This window comes from Pimephales promelas, chromosome 17, assembly GCF_988280905.1.
Source record: "Pimephales promelas chromosome 17, fPimPro1.hap1.1, whole genome shotgun sequence".
Lineage (NCBI taxonomy): Eukaryota > Metazoa > Chordata > Actinopteri > Cypriniformes > Leuciscidae > Pimephales > Pimephales promelas.
Window position 1 is genome coordinate 33,593,499 of NC_142785.1, and position 27,991 is coordinate 33,621,489.

The following is a 27,991-nucleotide window of genomic DNA, read 5'->3' on the forward strand; positions in this document are numbered from 1 at the left end:
AAATCATCATTAAAGAAGAAAATTTCAAATGGCATTTAGAGGCTTTTGCATCTGAACTCTTCATATGTAGATCCATACAGATAATGCACTTTTATGAAATGTAAAAATATGGCGTTTTAAGATGATTTATTAGTAATCTGATCACTGAATGAGTATTCGGATAGTTTTGCTCAATATTAAATGAAGGGTTTGTCTTTCTCAGCGTTTCACACACACACAGTCAGATGTGTGACTATGAACGTGCTGAAACACATGATTCAGCAGCGTCTAAAAACACACACACACACACACACACGCACAGAGGACAGTGGCACATTCAATCTTTATTTCTATTCTGAGTGAAATAATTGCAGCGTAATCTCTGCCAGCGATGAAATATTCCGACTAAGTCATGTAGAAAATAAACCTTCGTACGAAATAAATATTCCTATTCAATCTTTCAATAAATATGACCTGTGACAGCAGCTTTAGTTCCTCCTAACACTCTCTGTTGTTGAAGTAGAACACACACTCGTAATATCCCTGCATAGATAAATATCAAACATACAAGTATAAATTATTAAAACGACGTGATCTTGAGCTAAACAAACTCAAATAAATATATGCAGAAATCTTCATCTGGTCTCCAGTCTGACCCATAACGCCAACGCTGATTCTGACGACATGTGGAAGGGGATGAGTCTAGTGGAATTAACTTTAGTTCAGACCACACACACACACACACACACACACTTTCAGCCCTCAGTAGGTCTTGTCTAGTCAAGTTCATTGGTTGTAGCAAATGTTCAACCTTTTTTTTCTTCTTCACCAAATGTATTTACAATCCGTATGGCGTTCTTCCATATTCCAGACTGGAGAGATTGTTTTTGGAACCTGTGCAGGAAAAAATATTCATATATTACTACTTATCTGAAGAAATATAAATAATTCTTAAAGTTAATGATTTTGCATGCAAATGAAACATTTCCCAACACATAACATTTAAAAGGCTGAGAGTTCTTTCTTTCTTTCTCTTTAAAGGCATGGTGACTGCTAGAATTAAAATTGAATACACATATTTTCAATTGATTAATGATATTCAAAGGTTTGCCGAAATATAGTCTGTGGAAGGAGTTTTGTGTGAGGTTTTGGATGACATGTTGGTTTTCAAATTTTAAAAATGATGTTTGAAGTATAATTTTTGTGTATATGTATTTTTTATTGTATTTAGAGATTTTTTTTTTGATTGTATGATCAGATAAGAAATCTGGTATTTGGAAAAAGTTAATGTTATAATAAAGTCTTGTTAAGCCTCTCTTTCTTTCTTTATTCTTTTTTCTTTCTTTCTTTATTCTTTTTTCTTTCTTTCTTTATTCTTTCTTTCTTTTTTTCTTTCTTTATTCTTTCTTTCTTTATTCTTTTTTCTTTCTTTCTTTCTTTCTTTTTTTCTTTCTTTATTCCTTTATTCTTTTTTATTTCTTTCTTTATTCTTCTTTCTTTCTTTCTTTCTTTCTTTCTTTATTCTTTCTTTCTTTTCTTATTCTTTTTTATTCTTTCTTTCTTTCTTTTCTTTCTTTCTTTTTTTTCTTTCTTTATTCTTCTTTCTTTCTTTCTTTCTTTCTTTCTTTCTTTCTTTCTTTCTTTCTTTCTTTCTTTCTTTCTTTCTTCCTTCCTTTCTTTCTTTCCACAGGGATTTCACTTTAACCAAACCAACCAACTGTCAGATGAAATACACTACAAACCTACGTTTTGGAAAAGAATGCTTGAAAATACTGTGAAGGACTCAATCGAATCAGAAAAAAAAAATATATAAGCAATGATTATATGAATAAAAAAATTGACTATAATATAATATGTGCATATATAACATCCAACTATATATATATATATATACATACATATACACATACATATACATACATATATATATATATATTAGGGCTGTCGCATCTAACATAAAAGTTGGATAGATAGATAGACACACACACACACCAGGCAGTGCAGAGATGCCTCATTATCCGTGTAAAGCCTGGACCTCGGAGAGACGGGAGCAGCTCGGCGTCCCCATCCGCTGCGCTCGCTGGAACAGAGCGCTATCCCCGAAGTACCGCGCGCGATACAGCAGACCCTCCTCTGGAACACACACACACACACACATCAGATAAGGTGAGGAAACGCTGATTCAGACTGTTCACACACACACACCACATCAGGTGAGGAAACGCTCTGAAACACACGTGCACACACACACACACACACACACATCAGGTGAGGAAACGCTCTGAAACACACACACACACACACACGGTGAGAAAGCGCTGATTCAGACTGTGCTCGTATGGGTGTGTAACTCCAGACTGGAGAGAAGCTGATTCATCTAATCTGAGGAGAGGAATGACATCAGAGGAAGTGACATCATCAGCCGGTTCTGACCGGATCGAGAGGACAAACATGTGACTCACCTGCTGTTGCGTTACAGTGGCCGGGAATGAACCTACTGAACACACTCCGTTTTTAAAAGGACAGTCGTGCGTTTATCTACGAGGAACTCGAGTGTGAACAGACACATGTCGGAGTCTGATTGTTACAACACTTAAATGGGGTAGCTCGTGAACCGTGTGTGTGTGTGTGTGTGACGTACTCTGTTGTTTCTCCTTCCAGCAGTTGTTCCTGAGGTTGGAGATGTAGTCTTCCTCGACGCTGTTCTCCACGCGCTTCAGACTCGAGCCCTTGAACTCCTGAGAGAAACGCTCGTTCACGTAAAACGTCACGCCCAGATTCTCCGTCACGCGTTTGTGTGTGTGACCCGATGACCTGCGCACAGACACGGGGACGTTAATTATGGGATGCTTTAGGGAGGATATGAAAACACACACAGAGAACACACTCATATTTTTGAATTAATTTAATATTTTCTGTTTTTATTTTTTAGTATTTCAACAAACTAAACAGAAACTAGATGAGATGGGGTTTTTTTATAATATCTGATTTGCAGTTAATGTTTATTTTATTTTAAGTAATGACACTGTTTTTATGGTTTCAACTTTAATATTAGTTATAATAATCTTGCTTGTAAACAGCAGTAAGTTACAGTGTTCTCTCAGGTCAGAGGTCAGAGGCTTCATGCACACAGAGTGTGAAGCAGCAGCTGAGCGACTGTCCACTTCATGAGAATCATTCAGGGTCAAAGGTCAAGAGTCCAGAGGCTCTCCAGACTCTCTCAGCCAATCAGACGAGATCTCACATGATTGACAGAATGCACCAGTGTTTAAAATTAGAAAGCACCATAAATAAATCAAGTTACATTTACATTAGCTATTCACTGTCCATAAACGTCTAGAATAAATTGGGAATAAATAAATTAGTAAAATATTATATGCACAATATTCCACATTCATTATATTTTTACATAACCTGCAATTGTGTTTACGTTAGCAACATGTTGAAACATTTTAACAAAATGTGCTAAATCATGCTAGAAAAATGGAAGGATTAAACAAAACATGTTACTTCATGCTAGAAACATGCTAACATCGTACTTAATCGTGCTAACATTTTAAAACATGATAGCAATGCACAATGCTTCAGACTTGATAGCAAAGTGCTAAAACGTGTTCGCAAATTAAATCATTCAAGCTACATGTTGAAACATACAGCTAAATCATACTAGAAATATGCTAAAACATGTTAGCAATGTGCTAGAAACGTTAGTAATGTGCCATTTTATACTAGAAACATGCTAGCAAAATGTTAAATCCTACTAGAAACATGTTAGCAACGTGTTAAATCATGTTAGAAACATTCTAGCAACATATAAAAACTTGTTAGCAATGTGCTATTCGTGCTAGAAACATGTTAGCAATGTGCTATTTTATACTAGAAACATGCTAGCATTATGTTAAATGATGTTAGCAACATATAAAACATGTTAGCAATGTGCTATTTGTGCTAGAAACATGTTTGAAATTTGCCATTTTATACTAGAAACATGCTAGCATTATGTTAAATCATGTTAGCAACATATAAAACATGTTAACAATGTGCTATTTGTGCTAGAAACATGTTAGCAATTTGCCATTTTATACTAGAAACATGCTAGCATTATGTTAAATCATGTTAGCAACATATAAAAACATGTTCTATTTGTGCTAGAAACATGTTAGCAATGTGTTATTTTATACTAGAAACATGCTACCATTATGTTAAATCATGTTAGCAACATATAAAAACATGTTAGCAATGTGCTGTTTGTGCTAGAAACATGTTAACAATTTGCCATTTTATACTAGAAACATGCTAGCATTATGTTAAATCATGTTAACATAAAAAACATGTTAACAATGTGCTATTTGTGCTAGAAACATGTTAGCAATTTGCCATTTTATACTAGATACATGCTAGCATTATGTTAAATCATGTTAGCAACATATAAAAACATGTTAGCAATGTGCTATTGTGCTAGAAACATGTTAACAATTTGCCATTTTATACTAGAAACATGCTAGCATTATGTTAAATCATGTTAACAACATAAAAAACATGTTAGCAATGTGCTATTTGTGCTAGAAACATGTTAACAATTTGCCATTTTATACTGGAAACATGCTAGCATTATGTTAAATCATGTTAGCAACATATAAAAACATGTTAGCAATGCACAACTTCATGCTAGAAACATGCAATGTGATAAATCATGTTTAAAAAATGCTAAAACATGCTAGCAATCTGTTACTTCATACTAGAAACATGCCGGAATCACATTTTGAAACATGCTAAAACATGCTAACAATGTGCAAAAATAGAGTAAAATCTTCAAATTAATGTTAGCTAGTTAATGTGCACTACGTTTGTTTCATCTTTCATTACGTTTGTTTCATGCGTCATCTTTGTTTCCATGTTCATTGATAGTTCATCTCAGCTCAGGTCCATTAAACAATATTAACAGATGGAACATTAGAATTAGAAGTACAAGAAAATTAAAAATGAACAATAACTTAGAATAATAAGTGTGTATTCATGTTAACTAACTAACCAAAAATGAACAAATGAAGCCTTTATCCATGTAATGCATGTTTGAATAAATCTGTCATGAAAACGAGTTTATATTTTGGGTTTTCGGCTAAATGGAAACTTTAATTTGATCAGTAACTGAAGCAGTTTCTGAAACTGCAGATCAGGGTCCAGAAGTCGACCTCTGACCCCACGGCCCGCACCGGCCCGTCACAGCATCAGTCCTGCCATTGATTGACGTGCCGTTGTCACGGCGACCCTGAGTGGACCGGCACCGTCTCAGCACTGGAGCAGCGCGTGTGCCGGATCAATGCTCTCCCAACGACAATGTGCACATACTGCACTTCATATCAAAGCTGTGACATCAAGAAAGCAGCGTAATAATTTCTGGGTCACTCATTAAACGTGACTGCATGTTCACTGATAGTGTGACGAAAGGTCAAGATGCTCACATGCTCAGTGCCACTTATTTGCATATTTAATAAGTTACCTACAATTAGAATTTCATTTTATGCACATTTTTTTATGCTGCGGTTTCATTTAATATATGCCTAAATAATATAATATAAATTTAATTTAATATAACATAAGATAATAATATAAATTAAATGTATTAATTTAATATAATATTGCATAATATAGTATAATATAACTTGTGCTGTGCAAAAATTAATTGCGATTAATCGCATCCAAAATAAAAGTCTGTGTTTACATAATATATTTGCGTGTGCTGTATATAATTATTTTGTATATATATAAATACCTATGCATGCATGTATATATTTAAGAATTATTTGCGCTTAAATTCTGTATATATATAAATAAATACATAATCTATATTATATAAATATAAATATTTTATATATGAATAACACATTTTCTTCACTATATACATGCATGTGTGTGTATTTATATATACAAAATAATTATATACAGCACACACAAATATATTATGTAAACACAGACTTTTATTTTGGATGCAATTAATCGCAATTAATTTTTGCACAGCCCTAAATATAATATATATATATATATATTACTACTGTCAAATCTAACCAAAATTATTTACGTATATATATATGTAAGTGTATAACAATTTTAAATGACTATTTGCATATAAAATGTGCTTTACAAATACTCTTGGCTTATCTCAGTCCTGTAATGAGAATGAAGTTTAGATACGAACTCTTCATGTAACTCTATTGATTCTGACAACACGAGTGCTGAAGAAATCTGATGTGCAAATGTGACCATTGGAAGAGTGAAAGAGCAACGGTGCCGTTTAAAGTGTGAAAGAAGATAAAGAGAGAGTGACAGCGGGAGAGATAGAGAGAGATACGATAGGACAGAGAGAGAGAGAGAGAAAGAGAGAGAGAGAGAGAGAGAGAGAGAGAGACTCACAGTCTGAAGCTGAGGCTGTAGGGAGGGTTGGTCACCATGATCTGACTGAGAGCCGAGACGATGACGAGGATGAGGATGGGCATCAACTGCATGAGGAGAGCGAGACCGCCCTGAACACACAAGAGTGTGAATATCAGTCATCAGAGCTCATGTCTGCAGTACAGTGGGATTATTGATCATGAATATAGTTCTGGAGTGTCATCGCTGCCCTCTGCTGGTTCACAGACACACCAGCGCTGCACTGGGCCTCTCTTAAAGGGTTAGTTCATCCAAAAATGAAAATTCTGTCAGTATTTACTCACGCAACCCCGTAAGACCTTCGTTCATCTTCGCAACACAAATTAAGATATTTAAGATATTAAGATCACTCCTGCATACTAGTCCATAGGCTTCTAAAGACATCGTTAAAATAGTCCAAGTGACTACAGGGGCTCAATCTTAAGTTCAAACGGGCTCAAACGACGAGAACACTTTTTGTGCGCAAAAATAACGACTTTATTTCAACTATTCACTTCCTTCTCCATGGGCCTGTAGTCAGTTAACGTAGTGTGATTGTGTAAAGCTACGTCACACGTAGGCTCACTATTGGCCGACGCTGGTCATGTGTGTGTGATGCGTGTGACGTACAATAACAGAAGCTTACGCTATTAAACTAGTAACCTGACTCGCGCAGAGGGAGAAATAAACCAATAGTTAAAATAAAGACGTTGTTTTTGCGCACAAAAGTGTTCTCGTCGTTTGATAAAGTTAAGATTGAGCCCCTGTAGTCACTCGGACTATTTTAACGATGTCTTTAATGACTTTTCAAGGCCATCAATAGTCATGGACTAGTATGCAGGAGCGATCTTAATATCTTAAATATCTTAATTTGTGTTGCGAAGATGAACGAAGGTCTTACGGGGTTGGAACAACATGAGGGTGAGTAAATACTGACAGAATTTTCATTTTTCGGTGAACTAACCCTTTAAAGGTCCCCTGATTCAAATTAGTCAATTAAATATATATTAAAATGATTTAAACAAGTAAATGATAAGAAAGAAAGAAATATCATATATAATAATAAATAAATATGTGCATGTAAAATGTAGAGGAAATTCAAATATTTAATGGAAAATATAAGCTACTTTTTTTAAGAATTCTGTAAATGAAACATATAAGTGTATTAATTAATATACATGAATGCATGTGATTCTATACTGTATGACTGCAGGTCTCTCACCCCTCTGTGTTCTCCTCTCTCGCCCTGATTCTGATTAAAGCGCATCCGGCCGTTACTGTACATGTGAACGTTACCTGTGGAACACACACCTCTTTATTTAGACACTCAGGAACTCATGGTGTGTGTGTGTGTGTGTGTTTGTGAGTGAGTGAGTAAGTGTGTGTGTTATATATATTTTATTTAAAATATACACTTTCATCCCAAAATCAAAAGATAAATATATGTAATAAAATTGAAATAAAACAAAAATTGAATAAAACGATAAAAATCACACACACACACACTCACTAGAAGGGAAGCCTCCACCGAAGAACATGTTGAACAGATCCTCCGGAGAGATGTCGGCCTCGAACTGTGTGTTGTTCTCTCTGGATCTGCCGGTGTTGCTCCGCTCTTCTCCGAACTGATCGTACTGTCGTCTCTTCTCCACATTAGACAGAACGGCGTACGCGTTTCCTATCGCTACACAACACAGGGTCACACAATACATATTAAAAGTTCTCCTCTATATCAGAGTCAGTGTTTCTCCTGAAAAGCCTCCATTGTAGTCTTGAGTTTCTTCCGGAACACGTCACAATATTCCTCATTATAATAATTTATGCGCAGAATAAAGGGGCGGGGCCTGGTTGAGTTAGTTAGTAGTGTGTTAAACTGGCGGTTATGGGAAGGGGCGGGACATTTCCCAAACACACTCAAAGCGATCGACCAATCACAACACACCGCTCCAGTCGACCAATCAGAGCACAGTGTGCTTTTCAGAAGGAGAGCATTAGTTTAACAAAAACTCTTCTAGCAGAGCGCGAGTGACTGAAGGATTGCTATAAAGCAGTATCTCTGGTCATTTGATGTGTATGACATCATTAACATTTTAAAGCAAATAAGTGACTCTAAAAAAAAAATCAAACACCCAACGATGTGTAATTTCTTTGCATCTCATTTCGAATATAACATTCAAATTACTAGACAAAAAATGATATCCTGAGAAAAGTGTATTTTTTGAGGGGTATCGCTCCATAGACCTCCATTCATTCTGCACTCGACCTGTGAGCGCCCTCATGTGGAGCCGGAGTGGAACTGCAGCCGGTGGAGTGGGAGTTCTCCCCTTATTAGACACTCTCTGGCACTATTGTGGTGAAGCACGAGTTACGTCATCCCAGAATATGAGGAGAATAATCAACATTCAAGCAGGAAAACCTGCTCTAGTGGAGCCCAAAACAACATCAAGACCTTGTTAAAGTAATAACAGAGCACATGCTATTAATAATGTTGCCAAAGCAAGCGCACCTTTAAAGGCCTCCGTGGCGCCCGGCGCGTGGTTCTTATCCGGGTGAAACTTCAGCGCCAGCTTCCTGTAGGCTTTCTTCAGCTCGTCGTCAGAGGCTTCCTTCTGTACGCCGAGGGTCTCGTAGTAGCTCTTGCACTGCTTTATCCTGACAAACACACACACACACACACAACTAACTGGTGAACAACACGCAGACTGGAGAAAAATGACTTTTGTTCATTGAAATTAAGTTCATATTTATATATATACACTTGTTGCATTGGCAACTCAATTAAATGTTTAAGTTGAAGTACTAAAATTACAAAAACGTAAACAAATTAAAGCTAAATATAAAATAGTCAAATAAAAATGTAATATAACATAATTCTAAATATATTTGTATAATATAACACTAATATTATTTTATAAGATAAATATAAAATATAAATATAATATAGTAAAATAAAAATGTAATATAACATAATTCTAAATATATTTGTATAATATAATACTAATATTATTTTATAAGATAAATATAAAATATAAATATAATATAGTAAAATAAAAATGTAATATAACATAATTCTAAATATATTTGTATAATATAATACTAATAATATTTTATAAGATAAGTATAAAATATAAATATAACATAATTCTAAATATATTTGTATAATATAATACTAATAATATTTTATAAGATAAAATATAAATATAATATAGTAAATAAAAAATGTAATATAACATAACTCTAAATATATTTTTATAGCATAATACTAAAAATATTTTATAAGCTCAATATAAAATATAAAATGCTATATAAATGCAGTACAGTCCATTTACCATTACTAAAAATGTAAAAAACTACTGAAAATGTAACAAGGTAATATAAAAAGGTAATTCAAAATATTAAATATTAATAAATACTAAGACAGTATATAAATAACACTGATCATATGGAACAATGTTAAGGTTGAAGTACTAAAATGACTAAAACAAACAAACGAAAGCCAAATATAGAATATAAATATAATATAAAAAAAACGAAAAATAATATAATAAAATAAAAATGTATTATATTATAAAAAAAATTGCACAATGACATTACAAAGTTGCAAATGCTTACTAAAATGACTGAAAATATAACATTAAAAGTTCATTCAAAATATTAATAAATACTGTGAAACACCAACTTGGATCTCATGAATAATGTTGAAGTACAACTTTAAAAAAATTAAAGCTAAATATAAATATTAAAAACACTAGCAAAAATTATTAAATCTTAAAATAAAATTTGAAATGTGAAAAAATACCAATAAAAACTATTTTAAAACCATTAATAAATACCGGTACTATAAGAAAATACTAAAACAACACTGGTTTGGATCTTATGCAATAATATCTGTTGAGGTCTGTGTATTTCCATACATTAGCAATTAGAAAGCTTAGAGATATGGAATATGATATATATATTTATAAATAATCCTGTGAGGTGTGTTCACCTCCGGACGGCCTCGGCCTGCTCAGGTGTGTAGGGTTTACTGGAGTCGGCAGGTGCCGCGCCGTTACTGGTGACCCCTGACCTCTGCTGACCCCCGCCCTGAGGCTCCAGAGACTCCAGCAGATCTGCACATCAACACAGCCAAAATCACTCGTTCAGAATTACTAAAGAAATGTAATAAATACATAATACACATACAGTAAAAATCCTGAAAAATAGCTATTTATGCATTTATTATTTCTTTATATATTATATATTTATTATTTTAGTATTTCTATATAAATCATTCTTGTTGTGATTATAGGGTGAAGTTTTGAATGCCCTGATCTGTCTGATCAAACATGGCATCTGAACCTGACCTGTGTGCAAGAGTTGCATCATCATCATCATCATCATCACACACACACACACACACACAACCATAAACATGAACAACCCATCACATCCCTATGTTTAAGACACAACTGCATATTTGAGCAGCACTTTCAGACTAAACGACATATAAACACATTACGCGTGCACGCAACTGAGAACTGCGCGCTCTCTCCGAGTCCCTCATGAACGCGCGATAACACACACGACCCAATAACACGGTTCCCGTGAGTGCTGTAGTGCTGTGTGTGCTGTAGTGCGATCAGGGCCTGGATTAGCCCGGGTTCAGACGCTTACCCTGTGCGCGGCGCGTCGCGTAAAGACGCTGCGCCTTCTCCAGGAACCGGCGCGCTTTCTCGGGCTGCGCGCGCTCCAACGCTCCTAACGCGATCTCAATACAACGCTCCGCTTCATCCCTGTTCACCTCCATCACTGCGAACACCAGCTGATCTGATCAACACACCGACACAGCACCATTGAGCTGCAAACGCCGTCCGCTAATGATAACGGTCTCCAGAGACGCCGGTGCGCGCGTGCGCGTCCTGTAGGGGGCGCGAGTTGGCCCAAAAAGCGCGAATCTCTGTACAGACGCTTTCAAATCTCACGAGGTTGTCGGGTTTTTTTAAGGGGATATTTGTTTATTAAAAAGTTGAATGCATTAATTTAAAAGAACCTCACCTGATATACTAATGGAGATCCATTCCAGTAATCTCTTTAAAATGTGATTTTAAAAAGCTTTTAAACAGTAATCTCACACGGCTGCGACTGGTTCATCCGAATCAACGCTGAGAAAAGTAACAGGTTAGGTGTTGTTGTTGTTGTTGTTGCCATTAAAAAATACTGCAGAACTATTAGTCGCGTGCTATTCCGAATTCAGCACGTGACGTGATACAGAATTGAAAGTACACCATTAAATAAAAGGATTACTACTACTATTATTATTTAGACTTTTAAGAGCATTAATATTTAACATCGAAATTTCTTTTCATTATTTTTGTACTTATGAAACTCTCTCTCACTACTTTACATCCTTATGTTCTATATTGTCTATTTGGTTGGTCAATTTTAATAATCGTATCAATAATTCTATCTGACAGCGTCTGGTCCATCAAACCCCTCCCCTCTTGTAGTCTTCTCTCAGGCCAGCAGCCTCTCCACGTCACGAGCTTTTTCCATTTCTATGGATAACAGTTTCACCAGGCGAGGAATGATGACGTGTTCAGACTCCACACTTCCCAGAGGCTGGAAGATATACACACAATCTAACTAGCTATATAATAATAATAATAATAATAATAATAATAATAATAATAATAATAATAATGTGTGTTGCTGTGATTATGTTTGATGGCACATATAAATGCATTTAAAATGTCTGATCCCAAAATGATCGGGATCTTTGTTTTTCATAAAATGCACAATAGATGGCGCTATAGTTACGCTTAAGCTTTATGCAAACTTAATTTTAAATGCATCATCGTATAGCATACTGTGCGTTGTTTTTAAATTCTGTCTAAATGGCTTGTGTGGACGAACTTAATGTTGTGATCAGTGTTTAGAACTGATATCTTCTTTTTTTTTTTATTTTAAGGGCAACAATCTTTAATGCTGCAGATCTTTAAATTGAATAATTTCAGAAACCCACTAGATCTGATCCTGCTGATCTTCTTAACCCTCAAAAGGTCTTTGTTTCCTGTTTACAAATCTGGTCTTTGGGGTCAATATGACCCCAACAATTGATAGAGAAATTGTACAAAAACTATACATTTTTAATAATACAAATAATATATGTTTTTTTTTTTTTTGTTTACTTCTCATCTATTCATTAATGCTGTGTTTTGGGAGATAAGAAGTACTTTTGTACCTATTTACAAAACAATTCCTCAACCACACCATAAACTTGCAAATGAAATCTTAATTTTTTTTTTTTTAATTTTTTAATCAAAATTTAATTTAAATTGCTTCTGGATATTGAGCTAGGTGTTATTTGTAGAATTACACCATCTACTGGTTAGAGATAAAACTAAATTCTTTACAGTTTTAGAAATAAATAGTTTTGACCAGCAGAGGCATTTCATTTTACTGCATGTGGCCTACTACTTTTGTCACAACTTTTGAAATACATTTTATGAATTTTTATATACATATAAACATAAGAAAGGACATTTAAAATATAATTTTTTTAAATAGTATAATTGTTGTAGTTTTTGATGCATTTTGAAACGTCTGTTTTTACAAAGTGCCACAGAAAAAGGACACCTAAATGCCACAAAAGACACACCTAAAGGACAAGACTTGGAGTCAGATTTTAGTTGCACATTGTTGATTTCATTGAAAAAAGTGTAAAAATAAATAATTAACTTTAGAATGCAAAATAAATACAATTAAAACAAATATGAAAACAAAAGCAATATGAGTGAACATCTAATCTAACATTTTTTCCAATAAAATTCTGAACTTAAAAAAGCAATAACAAGCTACAAAAAACATGTAAAACAAATTGTAAAACTATAATCAGTGTGTGTGTGTGTGGGTATTAGGTCTCACACTTTAATATCTTTGTTCTGCATTTGTGACTGATTTCATTTGTGAGTTCTAAAAAATGCTCTCTGTGGCAGTACACTCATACATGTTTGTTTGTGTGTGTTTTTGTGTGTGTGTGTGTGTGTGTGAGTGAGCATGTCTTTTCTACATCACATTTATGCTCTAGTAGTAGGCCTTCATTTCTGTGTGGAAATTTTCTGATTTATGATGGATTTATATATTTTTTTGGACAAATGAATAAAAAATATTTTGTTTTTTTCACATTTCCCATTCATTTCAATGTGGGGTCATATTGCCCCCGAAGACCAGATTTGTAAAAAAAAATTTTTTACACACCTTCAGAACAACCGAATCAAGCCCAGTTTTTTGTGTGTGTGTGTATAGATAGATTATGTAGGAAAAGTCACAAAATCTTATTCCACTCAGATAAAGGAAACCATTTTTTTTTATTAAGGAAAAGTCGATTGGGGTCATATTGACCCAAGGACCGATTGAGGTTAAGATGATAAATGCAAACCACTCTCTCTTCCATTTTACACTGCAATGCTTTAACATGACAAAATTACATACATTGTTTCTCTAGCACATAGGAAAACAAATATATGCATAATAGTTTCATGTTTAAACCCAGACAGTGTGTGAGGCCAGATCTAGTACATGTGGATTTAATGTGGACTGCTCATCCTCGGAAACAGGGTAGGGGGGCAGAGAGAGTAATGACCTGTGTTCTGAATAGTAAGGTACATTGGTCCAAATCTGTAGTCTAGTCACCTTTGTTTATAGCTCTTTTTACATTACAGAGTGTTTCAGAGCAGCTTTACAGAGATAACAGGACAATAATGCAACTGAGTTTGTTTCCAGAAGAAAATAGAGTCACTGTCCAGCTTAAGTAAGTTCAGTGATGGTTCATTTTTGCTGTAAAAAAATAATTTAGTTAATTTATATATATATAGCCGCTCTGGAGGAAACAGTGACATCATCGTCCAGCTCAGTTCTCATATAATGTGTCAATGCAGCAGGAGATCAATAATATTGTTGAATATTAAATGTCCCCAACTAAGCAAGCCAAAGGCGACAGTACCCCTCTACCGATTTACAGTAAATGAAGAAGTGTCATATCAATCACAAGTTCAGTATGGATGGAGTACCCCAAGGCTCAGTCCTAGGACCGTTGCTGTTCACTCTGTACACGCTACCTGGCGTTCGTTTTTGTTGTTACGCTGATGATACTCAGCTCTATATTTCTGTAAAAGCCTGAATCGCTGCTGAAACTTTCTCCACTGCGCTCTGTGACACACGCTTTTGTGTAAACTGACAAACACACATTTTTGGTAACATTTTGGGTGATTTGGACAGCAGATCTTATCATTGATTTGGTCTAAGCATATTTATTACACATGTTAGTTCATTCGTTGATATTATTTCATAAGCACGATTTTGTGTTTTTTTCTGTTCATCATTATTAAGAGTCTATGTGTTTTCATCCACAATTTAGTGCAACATGTGTAATTGAAACAAAAGAAGTCCAAAAGTCATTGGAAAGTTGCAAGTAAAAAGGAAAAATCAGGTTCAAACTTCATTAAAAAATTATGTTTTTTTTTTTGTTTTGGGTAACATTGGTTTGGAAAGGTTGAGTGACCCTTTCTCCAATAAACAGATTGGCATGTATTACTGTAAAAAAAAAAAGGGGAAAAATTGTTTAGCAATGTCATTTTTCTCACTTTTCTCACATTTTTGCTCAACTTCCGATATGATGCCCCGCCCACATAGATGATGTCACACCAATGAGGGCATCCTATTTTTGGAAATAAAAATAAAAAAGCTGATATCACAAGCTATTCTCGACTTGTTTATTTGCTTGGTTTTTTAATAAAAAACACACACAAAAAACAAGCCGTTCTCAATTAAGTACGCAAAGTTCGGACTTGCGTCCTTGGTAGTTCAGACTTGCCAAGTACGACTCAGGAGAACTACAAGTCTGGCTATTCTGCAAATGGAACAGAGCGTACTTGATCGAGTCACTCAGCAAGCTCTGGCTACTCGGGTTATCTATTTATATTTTAGGCAACAATAAAACGAAATATGCTACAACTCTGCCTCTTTTCGTCAAAAATAAAACAAAATTTGCTATAAAACACCACTTTGCCTCTTTTCATTAAAAAAAAAAATCTTAAAAATATTTGGCCATGTGGTTCAGGCGTATATTGATTATCTTCACTCCATATATTAATAACAAAATTAACATGATCTTTTTTTTTTCATTTTAAAAATATGAAACGTTATTGATTTTTATTGACAATTAACAAACAAAGACAGCGTTCATTTTATTTTATTGTTCATTTAGTAAAAAAATGAAATAAATAAATATATATATATAATATATATATATATTTTTTTTTGCCATGGAACATAGTTAAATGAGACGAGACCAAAGATAGACAATTAGCTACACAAGACGAATTATACGTCAAGTTTATCCACTAGACGAGACATCTGTGCCAGCGGCAAACGTCAGAAGCACTAGCCGAGGAAAAGCTGTTCCAGTCGGGGTTGATGAGCGCGGGGCGCCGGTGAAGGCTTGCATGTCAGAGCTCCGAAAACGTCAGCTACATTTTTTAAATATGTGCCATCTTTATAAATAAACCACAGATTTGAGATTCAAACAACCACATTCTAACCTGATACACTCTTAAAATTACATTTCATGACTCAATAACAGCAGTATTTTGATATATCGCGGGAGGCATGCTGGTTGACGCGAGATGCATTCTGGGATACCTGGCTATCTCAAGTCCGCACAAGTCACCTCTCGATGCATCCTCGGTAAACGGGGCGGATCAAGAACACATCCGGGGATTTGAAGTGGACTTGGCTAGATGTGAACTGTAGGCTACTTGGGCTGCGACTGATGACGTTTTACAAGTCCACAAGAACACAAGTAGGCCTACAGACAAGAAGGCATATTGAGACACGGCTACAGATATAGGCCTCAGCTAAAACGATTTTATTTTCACATGAGAAATAAACTAGTATTAACTCTCTCATTTGAACTTATGTCCCAATAACCCTTAATTCACCCCTAACTGTAAATTACTCAACAGTGTTTTTATTAACAGTGTGCATATTGAAGCAGTAAAGATAACAACTTGTTTGATTAAATGCATTAAAAGCTCAACATTATAATAACAGTTTATTCATATGCAAACTGTCAAGAAGCCAGAGAACGTGGGTTTCTGACCGTTTGAGTCTGAAGTGGATGTTGGTCAACAATAAAAATAACGATGATAATAATAAGACATGAAGCTTTATTTCCAAGCATTTATACTGTCGCTCTGAGATTTTGCATGCCTTGGATTTTAATATAATATAGTGCATTATAGTAATAGGAACTTACGTATTGTAATATTTAATATATTAAAATCAATTATATCCTGTATATCAGTGAGTGACACACCCATCTTAACAATTTCTACGCTTTAGAAATTATCTTTATCTTGCTCTCTATCTCGCTTTATCTTGTCCTAGGCTAAAAGACCATAAACATTACAGATAACGTTCAAATTATGTCACGTTATGTCAAATTAAGTCATGTTTCGACTGATATACGGGTGATTTTAGGTCAGCGTTTTGGCTGTAAGTGTAAGAAAACTTCCGGTGAATTTAGTTTTAATGATTCACTATTTTAATCTTACTTAAATTTTTATGAAATAACAGCATAAACATATTTAATCACTCGATTTTTTTTTTATATAACCCGTTAGACATGAAAATAGGCATGGTATGCAGTCATGTAAGATATTTCTAAACCTTTTTGGCATAAAACAAGAGTCAAGAACCTCTGGGATCCCATTGGACCTTTTTATCTAAAGAGTATTTGGCTTTGTTGAACAGAAATGTGTCTTATTAACCTTCAGAAATAGAGTTTTTGTAATGTGGATGTTGCATTCCTGTTGTGGATGAACAGGATTTTGTGCAATGGTGAAACCAGGGCAAAGTTTTTAATGATCTCATGCCATGTCAATATCTTTATCTGGATGCCCAGCTAGCAGGGAGCGTTCTCAGAACATTGGCTAACATTGCCTATTTGGTTAATGTTTTAAAGAAATTTTCAAGGAATGTTTTAAGGATGCTTTCTCATTTCAAATATTTTTCTGTAAGGTTAAATGTAAACTAAGATATAACGTTTTAACTGTAATATTTTGAGGATGTTTTGGGAAAATTGTTGAGATAAAAAATCATACAATGCTCCATAATAACAAAGGAGGAACATTATCAAATCAATGTTCGCAAAATGCTGAAGCAAAAGCATTATTGAAGACACCCGATGATAAAAAGCAGAATCACTGAAGGAGAAAATCACAAATTGTAAGCCACCGTTATGGCGATCAGTGTTTGATTTAGTTGGGCTCTTGACACTTGCTTTCACTTTATATTTTGATTGTCTGCTGTTAATGTTTTATAACAGTCAAATGAACAAAGAAAAGTATGATCTAAGAGTCTTGGCTATGTTTGACAAAATCATGCTGTGATCTGAAAAATGGAACTTATTCAGATGATTTGTTTTAACTTTATAGCAATAGTTTAGTGGCTCTACATAGCATAATCACTATTTTTCTTATAATCTGAAACATTTAATAAAAATTATTCTGATCAAATCACTTTCGTGTTTATTTATAAACACAGACATCAATAATCAGCCTGTGCATCTCAACCATGGTGACAATAATAATCCTTGTTGCCACCAATCAAAACTCATTAATGGCTCCCATCATGTATTGCGATATGATGAATAAATTATGATGTGAATTGTCTATGTAATTTACTTTTCCTTATTAAATATTTTGCTGGTCACCATAGTTGAGAAGCATTGACTGAATCTTGAGGTCTGTGTGTGCCTAAAAGAAAGATTTTTTTTTAAAAAAAAAACAACTTTTAAGAAATCCATTATATTATATCTAAAATTCTGGATATTTATGCAGAATATCATTATGCTTTAAACAACAGAATACACCACAAACATACATTTCAAATGATGAATGTCACAATACAACCAACACCTTTAGATCACGTTTTTTCTTTGTTCATCTGGCAGGTATAACTCAGATAGAACAGTCAAACAAAATCTAAAGTTAATAATATAAGTGTCAAGAGCCATAACGGTGGCTTATAATTGTAGATTTTCTCCTTCAGTGATTCTGCTTGTTATACTGCTTGTTATACTCAATCATCACTCAATTAATCACTCAATTAATTATCTCATTAACGTTTATCGCTGGAGTTTTTGCTGTGTTGCCTTTCTAGGAAAACATTCTAGTAACCAAGATAAAAATACCCGCTGAAAACATTGTGAGAACTTTGTGTTATAACGTTTTTAGAACAAAACATTTCTAGCTGGGTGGAATTATCTCAATTGTTTGTCATCGGGCCACATGGCAAACGGCCCATCAGACGGACGGGGTCTATGTGGACAGTTTGCATATTTTACATGACCGCATATGACTAATTATATGTTATATGTTATTATATGATCCGGTCTTCTTCGGACAGCTGAGGAATTCCTCTCAAACTTGTGAGAAAATCAGGATTCCTGCAGGACTTATTGAGAATTACTGTTAATAAAATATACTGACCTGTTGTCTTACTTTTATACACCAGTAAAGCTGATACCTTGAAAAACTTTACATAATTTACAGCAGTCCAACTACTCAATGTTAAAATGATCCAGCAGCTAAAAAAATAAATATTAGACAACATAATTGAAATGTAATACATGTTAATTTATATATTTATATAAATAGGCTACGGTATATTAGCCTATATTAATTTGAAATTTATTTTATTATAATTTATTCCCTTTACAAATTTATACAAAAATATTGCTGACACCATTCAATAAAGTTCAACAATGATAATTAACTGCATTCTAAAGCATTTATGAATCTTTAATGAAAATTTGAACATTTACTAATACGTTATTAAAATCCAAAGTTGTATTTATCAATATTAGTTCATCATGCACTGTGAAATTACATTTTTTTTCTTCAATATTACCGTTAGAAAGATTAACAAGTGTTACCAACATATTTACAGTAATTTATTCATAATGTAGCTATATTGATTAAAATTTGTTCCACTTACAAATTAATAGAAAAGAGAATAACCGATTTTTTTTTTTAAATAACCGAGTCAAAAATAAACAACTTGTTAAAAAAAACCCGGACGAAATGGTGAATCGATTCTTTTGAATTAACAGTCCGAACAAATCGGTTCACAAAAAAAAATGAGTCGTTTTTTGATTATATAAAACTAAAACCTGCACTGAAAACTCTGAGAGTGATGAAAACGTATCATATGAATGTTAATCTTCTTTACTGATTTGTTTTGTAGTAGAAGTGACACCCAAGATCGTCCCTGGCAATTCATTCAAACGAATCGATTCATTTTTTTTGACATGCGTAGGCTGTCCACTACTAATCAAAAAGAGTTCTGAAACTGAAAACTAGAAAGCAAGGTTTTCGGAAAACACCTGGGTAACTGTAGTTCACACGGCATGTCACCCTTGTTATCCGCGTATCAGTACTTAGCATCATTTATGTTCGTGATAAAGTGATAATAAAAGAACAAGTCTTATTTGAAAATAATGACGAGCTTGTGAAGTGATGAAACGGGGGCTCGTGGCCGTGACAGCACGAGCTCTGATTGGCTGGAGAGGAGAAACTCCTCGCCGGTGGGGTGAGCGGATTCACGGTATAAATACGCGAACCGATTCCGTTAGAAATACGGTTGTACGGGGACGCTGGTGTGAAGAAGTTAGAGAAAAAGACAGCGAACATCAGATGAGCATCAGCCAATCCGTGCATTCCCTTTAGGGTGGTGTCCAACTCTCCGACCAATCAGAGCGCGCTATTGCTCCGCTCGCGACAGCAGAGCACTACGCATCACCGTCAACAGCAGCGGTTGTGTGTCCTGGATATCCAGCGTTCTCTTAATACGATCTTGCACGTGCGCTGAATTAACACACACACCCTTTGCATCAGTCTGGTAAGTCTTGGTGTTTTTTCAGTGAAAAAGATTTTTTTGTGTGTGTCGTCATGACCCAGTTTAGCTTGCTTGTTCTGGTTCTGCATCGCAGTTTCATTGAATGTTGTTAGACTAACGGAAGTGTGCGTTTTGTGTTTATGACAGTGATCATCTTCATCATGCCTGATATGGATATTAAAACTGCAGTCTGGCGTCCGACTCCGGAGCAGTCAGTGGAGGACGTGTTTGACACCACATATAAAGAGAAAGAAGGGCCTAAACCTCCCGTCGTCATAATTTGGAGAAATGTGATTCTGATGAGTTTATTACACAGTGCAGCTCTGTATGGGCTTCTGCTGGTCCCATCTACATCTGTCCTCACACTCTTCTGGAGTGAGTATCGAAACACTGCCACACACTGGATGTTTGATATCTCAAATCAACAATCTGTCATTATTAACTCACACGTCACGGAAAGAGATGTTTAGCACAATGCTCGCGCTGGTCTCTTTTCCAAACAATTTCTAATGATGCATCATGCACTATATTTAAGTCACGTGTTATTTGAAGATGCATCTTCTTCTTCTTTTAAAGCTGTGAAACTTTAGTGCGGGTTATAAAGTTTAAGGGAACGCCAGAACATTTATGCAGCGACTGTAAAAACAGCCACTTCTAGTCTGCTTTATTTGCACGAATGAATGATTTCTTAAATCACGTGTCTGATATATATCATCTACTCTACACACACTCCTTTTGCTTGACAAATGCTTATTTTTAGAAGCATTTATTGCAAATTGACAGTGAAAACACGGGCTGTTCATGTGTAAATAGAGTTTTTCTCTGAAACACTCATGCATGTTTATTGAAATTGCACTAAGCCATAGGGATGCGCGATATATTGTGATTGTTGTTTTAATGTGACTTTATGAAGTAGGTTAGACTAGTGTGCTTGAGCATTTACAGCGTGATTTACTTGACTAAATAATGCCCTCAATATTCAAGATAAGAGGCAACAATACCTCTTTATGTCTTTTACTTTGATATAATTTAATATAGTTAATCAATATCACATGAAGAGTGACGTTTTCGTCCAAATATCAGCATGATTACACGTTCAGTAAACAAGAAGTTAAAATTAAGGACGTTTAGACACAATATTACCTGTTTTTACTCTATTTCGTCAGAGAAAATAGCTCCAAACGAAGCCACAGAACTGTTTGCGTCTCTGAGCAACACACAATACTGAATGAACAAATCGGTTGAATGAATCATTCAATGACTCGCTCATTAAGACAGTGAGTGAATCAGTTGAACCTTAGTGGCGTGCTGCTGCCACCTACTGGCGGTTTTAATTTCACATTTAAAGTATCTTTTCATGTTGTAAATAATTTCGAAATATTTACAATATGAAAAGATGCATCTGAATGCCACTTCAGATGTTTCCTCTGCATTGCGAAGATTAATAACACATCATTTACTTATAATTTTGGAGAAAATGTCAATATCACAAACTCCTAGTTGAGTTTTTCAGGCATATTTGCTGAAAAATACAGATGATTTACGAGATGCAGAAACTAGTCCAGGTGTGTCATTGAAGTGCATTAAAAATTAAACATGAGCTTTTTCATTTCATTTTTTCAACATTAATTTTTCAGGTTATTTGCAGAAGAATATAATGGCCTGTTTGTTTGTTTCCCGCAGCGTTGGTGTGTTACGTGTTCAGCGGTCTGGGAATCACCGCCGGCGCGCACCGCTTGTGGAGCCACAGGACGTATAAAGCGTCTTTACCGCTCCGGATCTTCCTGGCCTTCGCCAACTCCATGGCTTTCGAGGTGAGACGCTGCAAAATTTAGTGTAAATGAATTCAGTTCAGTGTAATTTACAATTCAGTAATTTACTTCATTTACAATTCAGTGTAAATGAAGCCTGAAGCGTCTCAGACATTAATCTGTCATGACGGCATGCATTAGTGTAGAGCTGAGACACACACACACACACACACACACTCACTCTGACTGGTTTCCATATGTTCGAACAATAATACAGTAGTCAACATTTGAAGTGTTTTCAATTCTCATCTTTTCAGAAAAAGCTCGTCAAAATTAGACGGGTATTGTTTAAAATTCATGTATAACTTTAAATGTCGACTACTGTATTATTCCAACGCATGTAAAAAAGCAGCAAAGTGATGCAAACTCTCAAATGGGATTAAACATGACATGTAAAGGTGCATTGACGCGTGTCATTTCTGTGCCTCTCTCCGCTCTAGAACGACATCTACCAATGGGCACGTGACCATCGCGCTCACCACAAGTACTCTGAGACGGACGCCGACCCTCACAACGCCCAGCGCGGGTTCTTCTTCTCTCACATCGGCTGGCTCCTGGTCCGTAAACACCCGGACGTCATCGAGAAGGGACGCAAGCTGGAGATCAGCGACCTCAAGGCCGATAAGGTCGTCATGTTTCAGAGGAAGTGAGTCTGGAATCAAACCGCCACTGAATGAACTGTCATTGCTCACTTAAAGGTGCAGTGTGTGAATTCTAGCGGCATCTAGTGGTGAGGTTGTGAATAGTGATGTCATCGCCTGAGACGGCAGAGAGTAGCTTTACAAAGATTTAGGGCTGTCGAACGATTCATCAAGTTTGTGTTTACATGATATATGTGGGTACACTGTGTGGAATTATTTTATATACACGCATGCATGTACATTTAAGCAAAAAAAAAAAATGTTTTATATAAATATTTCTTAAATATATACAAGCATTTGTGTGTAGTATACACAGTGAGTGGACCCACATATATTATGCAAACACAAACTGTTATTTTGGATGCGATTAATCGTTGGACAGCCCTACAAAGATCAAGTAAAAATGATTATTTAGTCAAACAATATATTATTGTTAGTTGTTCATCGTTGTGTCAGTGTTTTATTCACTGACTTTAGCAGCATCTTTGCATGAAGAACAACATTAGTGAGGAAAAGCGCTTGTCCACTCAGGGCCACCGTAGAAACATGTCGATGTAAGCGACCCGTGGTGTGTGTGTGTGTGTGTGTGTAGATAACGGCCCATTCTGAGCCAATCGAAACATAACGGTTCATTCTGTAAGCTCTTTATACACCTCTGAGAACATTTCTGTCAGCGATATCCCACAATGCACCTTTAACTAAGTTCGATTGTACTCTTGTGATTCTCAGGTACTACAAGCTGTCTGTGCTGCTGATGTGCTTCTTCGTGCCGATGTTTGTGCCCTGGTACCTGTGGGGCGAGTCGCTGTGGGTGGCGTACTTCGTTCCGGCCGTCCTCCGATACGCACTCGTGTTGAACTCCACCTGGCTGGTCAACAGCGCCGCACACATGTGGGGGAACCGGCCCTACGACAGCACCATCTACCCCCGGGAGAACCGATTCGTCGCCTTCACTACCATCGGTACGTCTCACACACACACACACACACACACGAGAGAATACATCTCAGGGGTTTATCCTAATAATAAACACATCAGACCCAGTTGAGCCTAAACTCCAAGTTCAGACTCTACTTCAGGCACATTTAACCTCCAGTTCAACCTCTCGGTGATGTCATGCAGTTTTTATTTTATAAATCGTTGCGTTTAATAAACTGAGATGCTAAGGAGAATAAAAAACTATAATAAAATGTTGATCATAATGAGAATTGTGAAAGAAAATGTGTCTTGAACATCTCTCGTAGATTAAATGAAAAAAATACATCTAATATAATTTCTTATTTGATACCATAAATAAGAAACCTAAACTGCCAGTATGTGGCGTTAACGGTCTAAATGAGTGAGTCATTCATTCAGGGATGAAGTAAATGACTCTATGAATGAATGAGTCATTGAATCACATGCATGTGTGTTATTTGGAACAAAAACGGCACTCGTGTGATATTGCTCAACTTATCATGATATAAATGTGAGACAAACTCACACAGGGCGTGTGTGCATTAGAAAGTCTCGTTTGAAATTTTCCAAAAAACTGTTTATGTGGCGTTAAAGATCTAAATTCGTTCGTTCAAACGGCTGATTCACTCAGGAATGAAGTATGGCTCTCTTTATGAATGAGTTGCTGATTGAATCATTGCGTCACCCGATTGATTCGCTCTGGATCCATCAGCTCTGGATTTATAGGTAATATTTTCATTGAGGAGTCTAAAATATAACACAATATTAACTTCTATTTTTATACAACAGGTTAATAGATATCATGATATAAACGTGAGACACGGGGGCATTTTTGCTTTAGGAAGTCTCGTTTGTTCGTGTTTGTGGCGTTAAAGATCTAAATGAGCGAGTCGTTTGTTCGTTCAAACGGCTGATTCATTCAGGAATGAAGTATGGCTCTCTTTATGAATGAGTTGCTGATTGAATCATTGCGTCACCCGATTGATTCGCTCTGGATCCATCAGCTCTGGATTTATAGGTAATATTTTCATTGAGGAGTCTAAAATATAACACAATATTAACTTCTATTTTTATACAACATGTTAATCGAGATCATGATACAAACGTGAGACACAGGGGCATTTTTGCATTAGAAAGTCTCGTTTGAAATTCTCTAAAAAATGTTTGTGGCGTTAAAGATTTAAATGAGTGAGTCGTTTGTTCATTCAAACGGCTGATTCATTCAGGCTCATTGAATCATTGCTTCACCCAATTGATTCGCTCAAAACTGATTCATTCAGACGCACAACACATCAGCTCTGGATTTATAGGTAATATTTTCATTGAGGAGTCTAAAATATAACACAATATTAACTTCTATTTTTATACAACAGGTTAATAGATATCATGATATAAACGTGAGACACAGGGGCATTTTTGCTTTAGGAAGTCTCGTTTGTTCGTGTTTGTGGCGTTAAAGATTTAAATGAGTGAGTCGTTTGTTCATTCAAACGGCTGATTCATTCAGGCTCATTGAATCATTGCTTCACCCAATTGATTCGCTCAAAACTGATTCATTCAGACGCACAACACATCAGCTCTGGATTTATAGGTAATATTTTCATTGAGGAGTCTAAAATATAACACAATATTAACTTCTATTTTTATACAACAGGTTAATAGATATCATGATATAAACGTGAGACACAGGGGCATTTTTGCTTTAGGAAGTCTCGTTTGTTCGTGTTTGTGGCGTTAAAGATCTAAATGAGCGAGTCGTTTGTTCGTTCAAACGGCTGATTCATTCAGGAATGAAGTATGGCTCTCTTTATGAATGAGTTGCTGATTGATTCGCTCTGGATCCATCAGCTCTGGATTTATAGGTAATATTTTCATTGAGGAGTCTAAAATATAACACAATATTAACTTCTATTTTTATACAACATGTTAATCGAGATCATGATACAAACGTGAGACACAGGGGCATTTTTGCATTAGAAAGTCTCGTTTGAAATTCTCTAAAAAATGTTTGTGGCGTTAAAGATTTAAATGAGTGAGTCGTTTGTTCATTCAAACGGCTGATTCATTCAGGCTCATTGAATCATTGCTTCACCCAATTGATTCGCTCAAAACTGATTCATTCAGACGCACAACACATTAGCTCTGGATTTATAGGTAATATTTTCATTGAGGAGTCTAAAATATAACACAATATTAACTTCTATTTTTATACAACAGGTTAATAGATATCATGATATAAACGTGAGACACAGGGGCATTTTTGCTTTAGGAAGTCTCGTTTGTTCGTGTTTGTGGCGTTAAAGATCTAAATGAGCGAGTCGTTTGTTCGTTCAAACGGCTGATTCATTCAGGAATGAAGTATGGCTCTCTTTATGAATGAGTTGCTGATTGATTCGCTCTGGATCCATCAGCTCTGGATTTATAGGTAATATTTTCATTGAGGAGTCTAAAATATAACACAATATTAACTTCTATTTTTATACAACATGTTAATCGAGATCATGATACAAACGTGAGACACAGGGGCATTTTTGCATTAGAAAGTCTCGTTTGAAATTCTCTAAAAAATGTTTGTGGCGTTAAAGATTTAAATGAGTGAGTCGTTTGTTCATTCAAACGGCTGATTCATTCAGGCTCATTGAATCATTGCTTCACCCGATTGATTCGCTCAAAACTGATTCGTTCAGACGCACAACACATTAGCTCTGGATTTATAGGTAGAGGAGTCTAAAATATTACACAATATTAACTTCTATTTTTATACAACAGGTTAATAGATATCATGATATAAACGTGAGACAGGGGCATTTTTGCTTTAGGAAGTCTCGTTTGTTCGTGTTTGTGGCGTTAAAGATCTAAATGAGTGAGTCGTTTGTTCGTTCAAACGGCTGATTCATTCAGGTTCATTGAATCATTGCTTCGCCCAATTGATTCGCTCAAAACTGATGGAGTTGTAGAATCTAAAATACAACACAATAGTTTTACACACAGCAGTTTAATAGATATCATGATATAAACGCGAGACACGGGGGCATTTTTGCATTAGAAAGTCTCGTTTGCATGCTGGGAAACCCCGTCCGGCGACCGCATGATCTGATCTCCTGGTTTGTCTCCTCAGGCGAAGGCTTCCACAATTACCACCACACGTTCCCCTTCGACTACGCCACCAGCGAGTACGGCTGGAAGCTCAACCTGACCACGTTCTTCATCGACCTCATGTGCTTCCTCGGCCTGGCGAGCGACCCGAAGAGCGTGACCCGGGACGCCATGAACGCTCGCATCGTGCGAACCGGAGACGGGAGTCACAGGAGCGGCTAACGTTCCATCCCATCATCCCTCGATCCCAACGAACTGCCGGCCGGAAAACAGGAGGACAATCGGTCCTTCCAGTGACGGGGAGTTTCACGACTGCTTTGACTTCAGATGACTCGTTCTTTACCCCAGTCTCGCCTGTGACGCTTTGTGTAGCGCTTCTTCAGATTTAGTTTCCGCGGACTCTGAGCTTCAGTTGCTGACGTGTTCCCGTTTTACGACCCCGTCACACAGGCATCTTACCAAACCTAGAAATTAAATCTACTTAATATTTAACAACAGCTGCACCTTAACGAATCAAGCGATCGTGTTTAATAGTTTAATATTGCCAAACTGTTTTGTTGCCATACTTGCACAAATTGTCCACGTTTTGGATCCGATGCTTGATTTGGAAGTGTTCGATATATGAGTGACGTTTAGTTTAATTTGACGAGGCTGCGTGACAATGATTGAGCGTGTTGATTCTTGTACTGTAAATGTATAGTTTGGTTTTGTATCGTGATTAACTGCGCAACATCATCCAGATTTGATCCTACATTAATGTTGGCATCTTCTAGGAACGTTCATGTAAGCATGCTCTATTAATACAGAACTCTTTTCTATTGTATATTAATACAGACGAAACACTTGCAGTAATTATGGTCCGGATTGCCGTCACGTTTTCACCTGTACGTTTAATCAAACATAATGTATTTTCAGAGATTTTTCAACTGCTATTTTTCCATGTTCCGATTTCCTTTGACAAGTTGCACGTAGTTTAATAGTTTGGCAACCTTTAAAACGATTGGGATTGTAATTCCTTCCAGACTTTACAGTGATGAAGACGCCGCTGTTCCTCTCACAGGACGGATCGCCTAATTTTCACTCTGACTCTTGTGACCCGAGAGGTCGTGATATTTCTCATGCTGTTTGGAAGACGCCGTTGGCTCTTAAAACTAATAT

At 35.9% G+C, this 27,991-nt stretch overlaps 2 protein-coding genes across 2 annotated transcripts; one reads left to right on the plus strand and one right to left on the minus strand.

Moving 5' to 3' along the window:
* Positions 1 to 303: 303 nt before the first annotated feature.
* On the minus strand, positions 304 to 11,278 carry dnajb12b (DnaJ heat shock protein family (Hsp40) member B12b). The gene is made up of 9 exons (XM_039650944.2): positions 11,044 to 11,278; positions 10,376 to 10,499; positions 8,894 to 9,039; positions 7,898 to 8,071; positions 7,610 to 7,683; positions 6,391 to 6,500; positions 2,621 to 2,793; positions 1,972 to 2,112; positions 304 to 873 (listed from the first exon to the last, which is right to left on the minus strand). Exons 1-8 carry the CDS (start codon positions 11,174 to 11,176, stop codon positions 1,994 to 1,996), a joined length of 1,053 nt encoding a protein of 350 aa, XP_039506878.1. The 5' UTR covers positions 11,177 to 11,278; the 3' UTR covers positions 304 to 873; positions 1,972 to 1,993.
* An 8,477-nt stretch (positions 11,279 to 19,755) lies between these two features.
* Positions 19,756 to 27,785, plus strand: scd (stearoyl-CoA desaturase (delta-9-desaturase)). The gene is made up of 6 exons (XM_039650973.2): positions 19,756 to 20,331; positions 20,476 to 20,703; positions 22,012 to 22,142; positions 22,580 to 22,785; positions 23,510 to 23,742; positions 26,856 to 27,785. The coding sequence occupies exons 2-6, from the start codon at positions 20,490 to 20,492 to the stop codon at positions 27,053 to 27,055; spliced, it is 984 nt and encodes a 327-aa protein (XP_039506907.2). The 5' UTR covers positions 19,756 to 20,331; positions 20,476 to 20,489; the 3' UTR covers positions 27,056 to 27,785.
* The last annotated feature ends 206 nt before the right edge of the window (positions 27,786 to 27,991 follow it).

Excerpts from the sequence above, each read along its gene's own strand:
- dnajb12b (XM_039650944.2), bottom strand. The coding sequence starts at position 11,176 with ATGGAGGTGAACAGGGATGAAGCGGAGCGTTGTATTGAGATCGCGTTA. Across the intron at positions 10,500-11,043 it reads CGCGACGCGCCGCGCACAGG|ATCTGCTGGAGTCTCTGGAG; the intron begins GTAAGCGTCTGA and ends GTTGATGTGCAG. Across the intron at positions 2,794-6,390 it reads TACAGCCTCAGCTTCAGACT|GTCATCGGGTCACACACACA; the intron begins GTGAGTCTCTCT and ends GTCTGTGCGCAG.
- scd (XM_039650973.2), top strand. The coding sequence starts at position 20,490 with ATGCCTGATATGGATATTAAAACTGCAGTCTGGCGTCCGACTCCGGAG. Across the intron at positions 20,704-22,011 it reads TGTCCTCACACTCTTCTGGA|CGTTGGTGTGTTACGTGTTC; the intron begins GTGAGTATCGAA and ends TGTTTCCCGCAG. Across the intron at positions 22,143-22,579 it reads CCAACTCCATGGCTTTCGAG|AACGACATCTACCAATGGGC; the intron begins GTGAGACGCTGC and ends TCTCCGCTCTAG.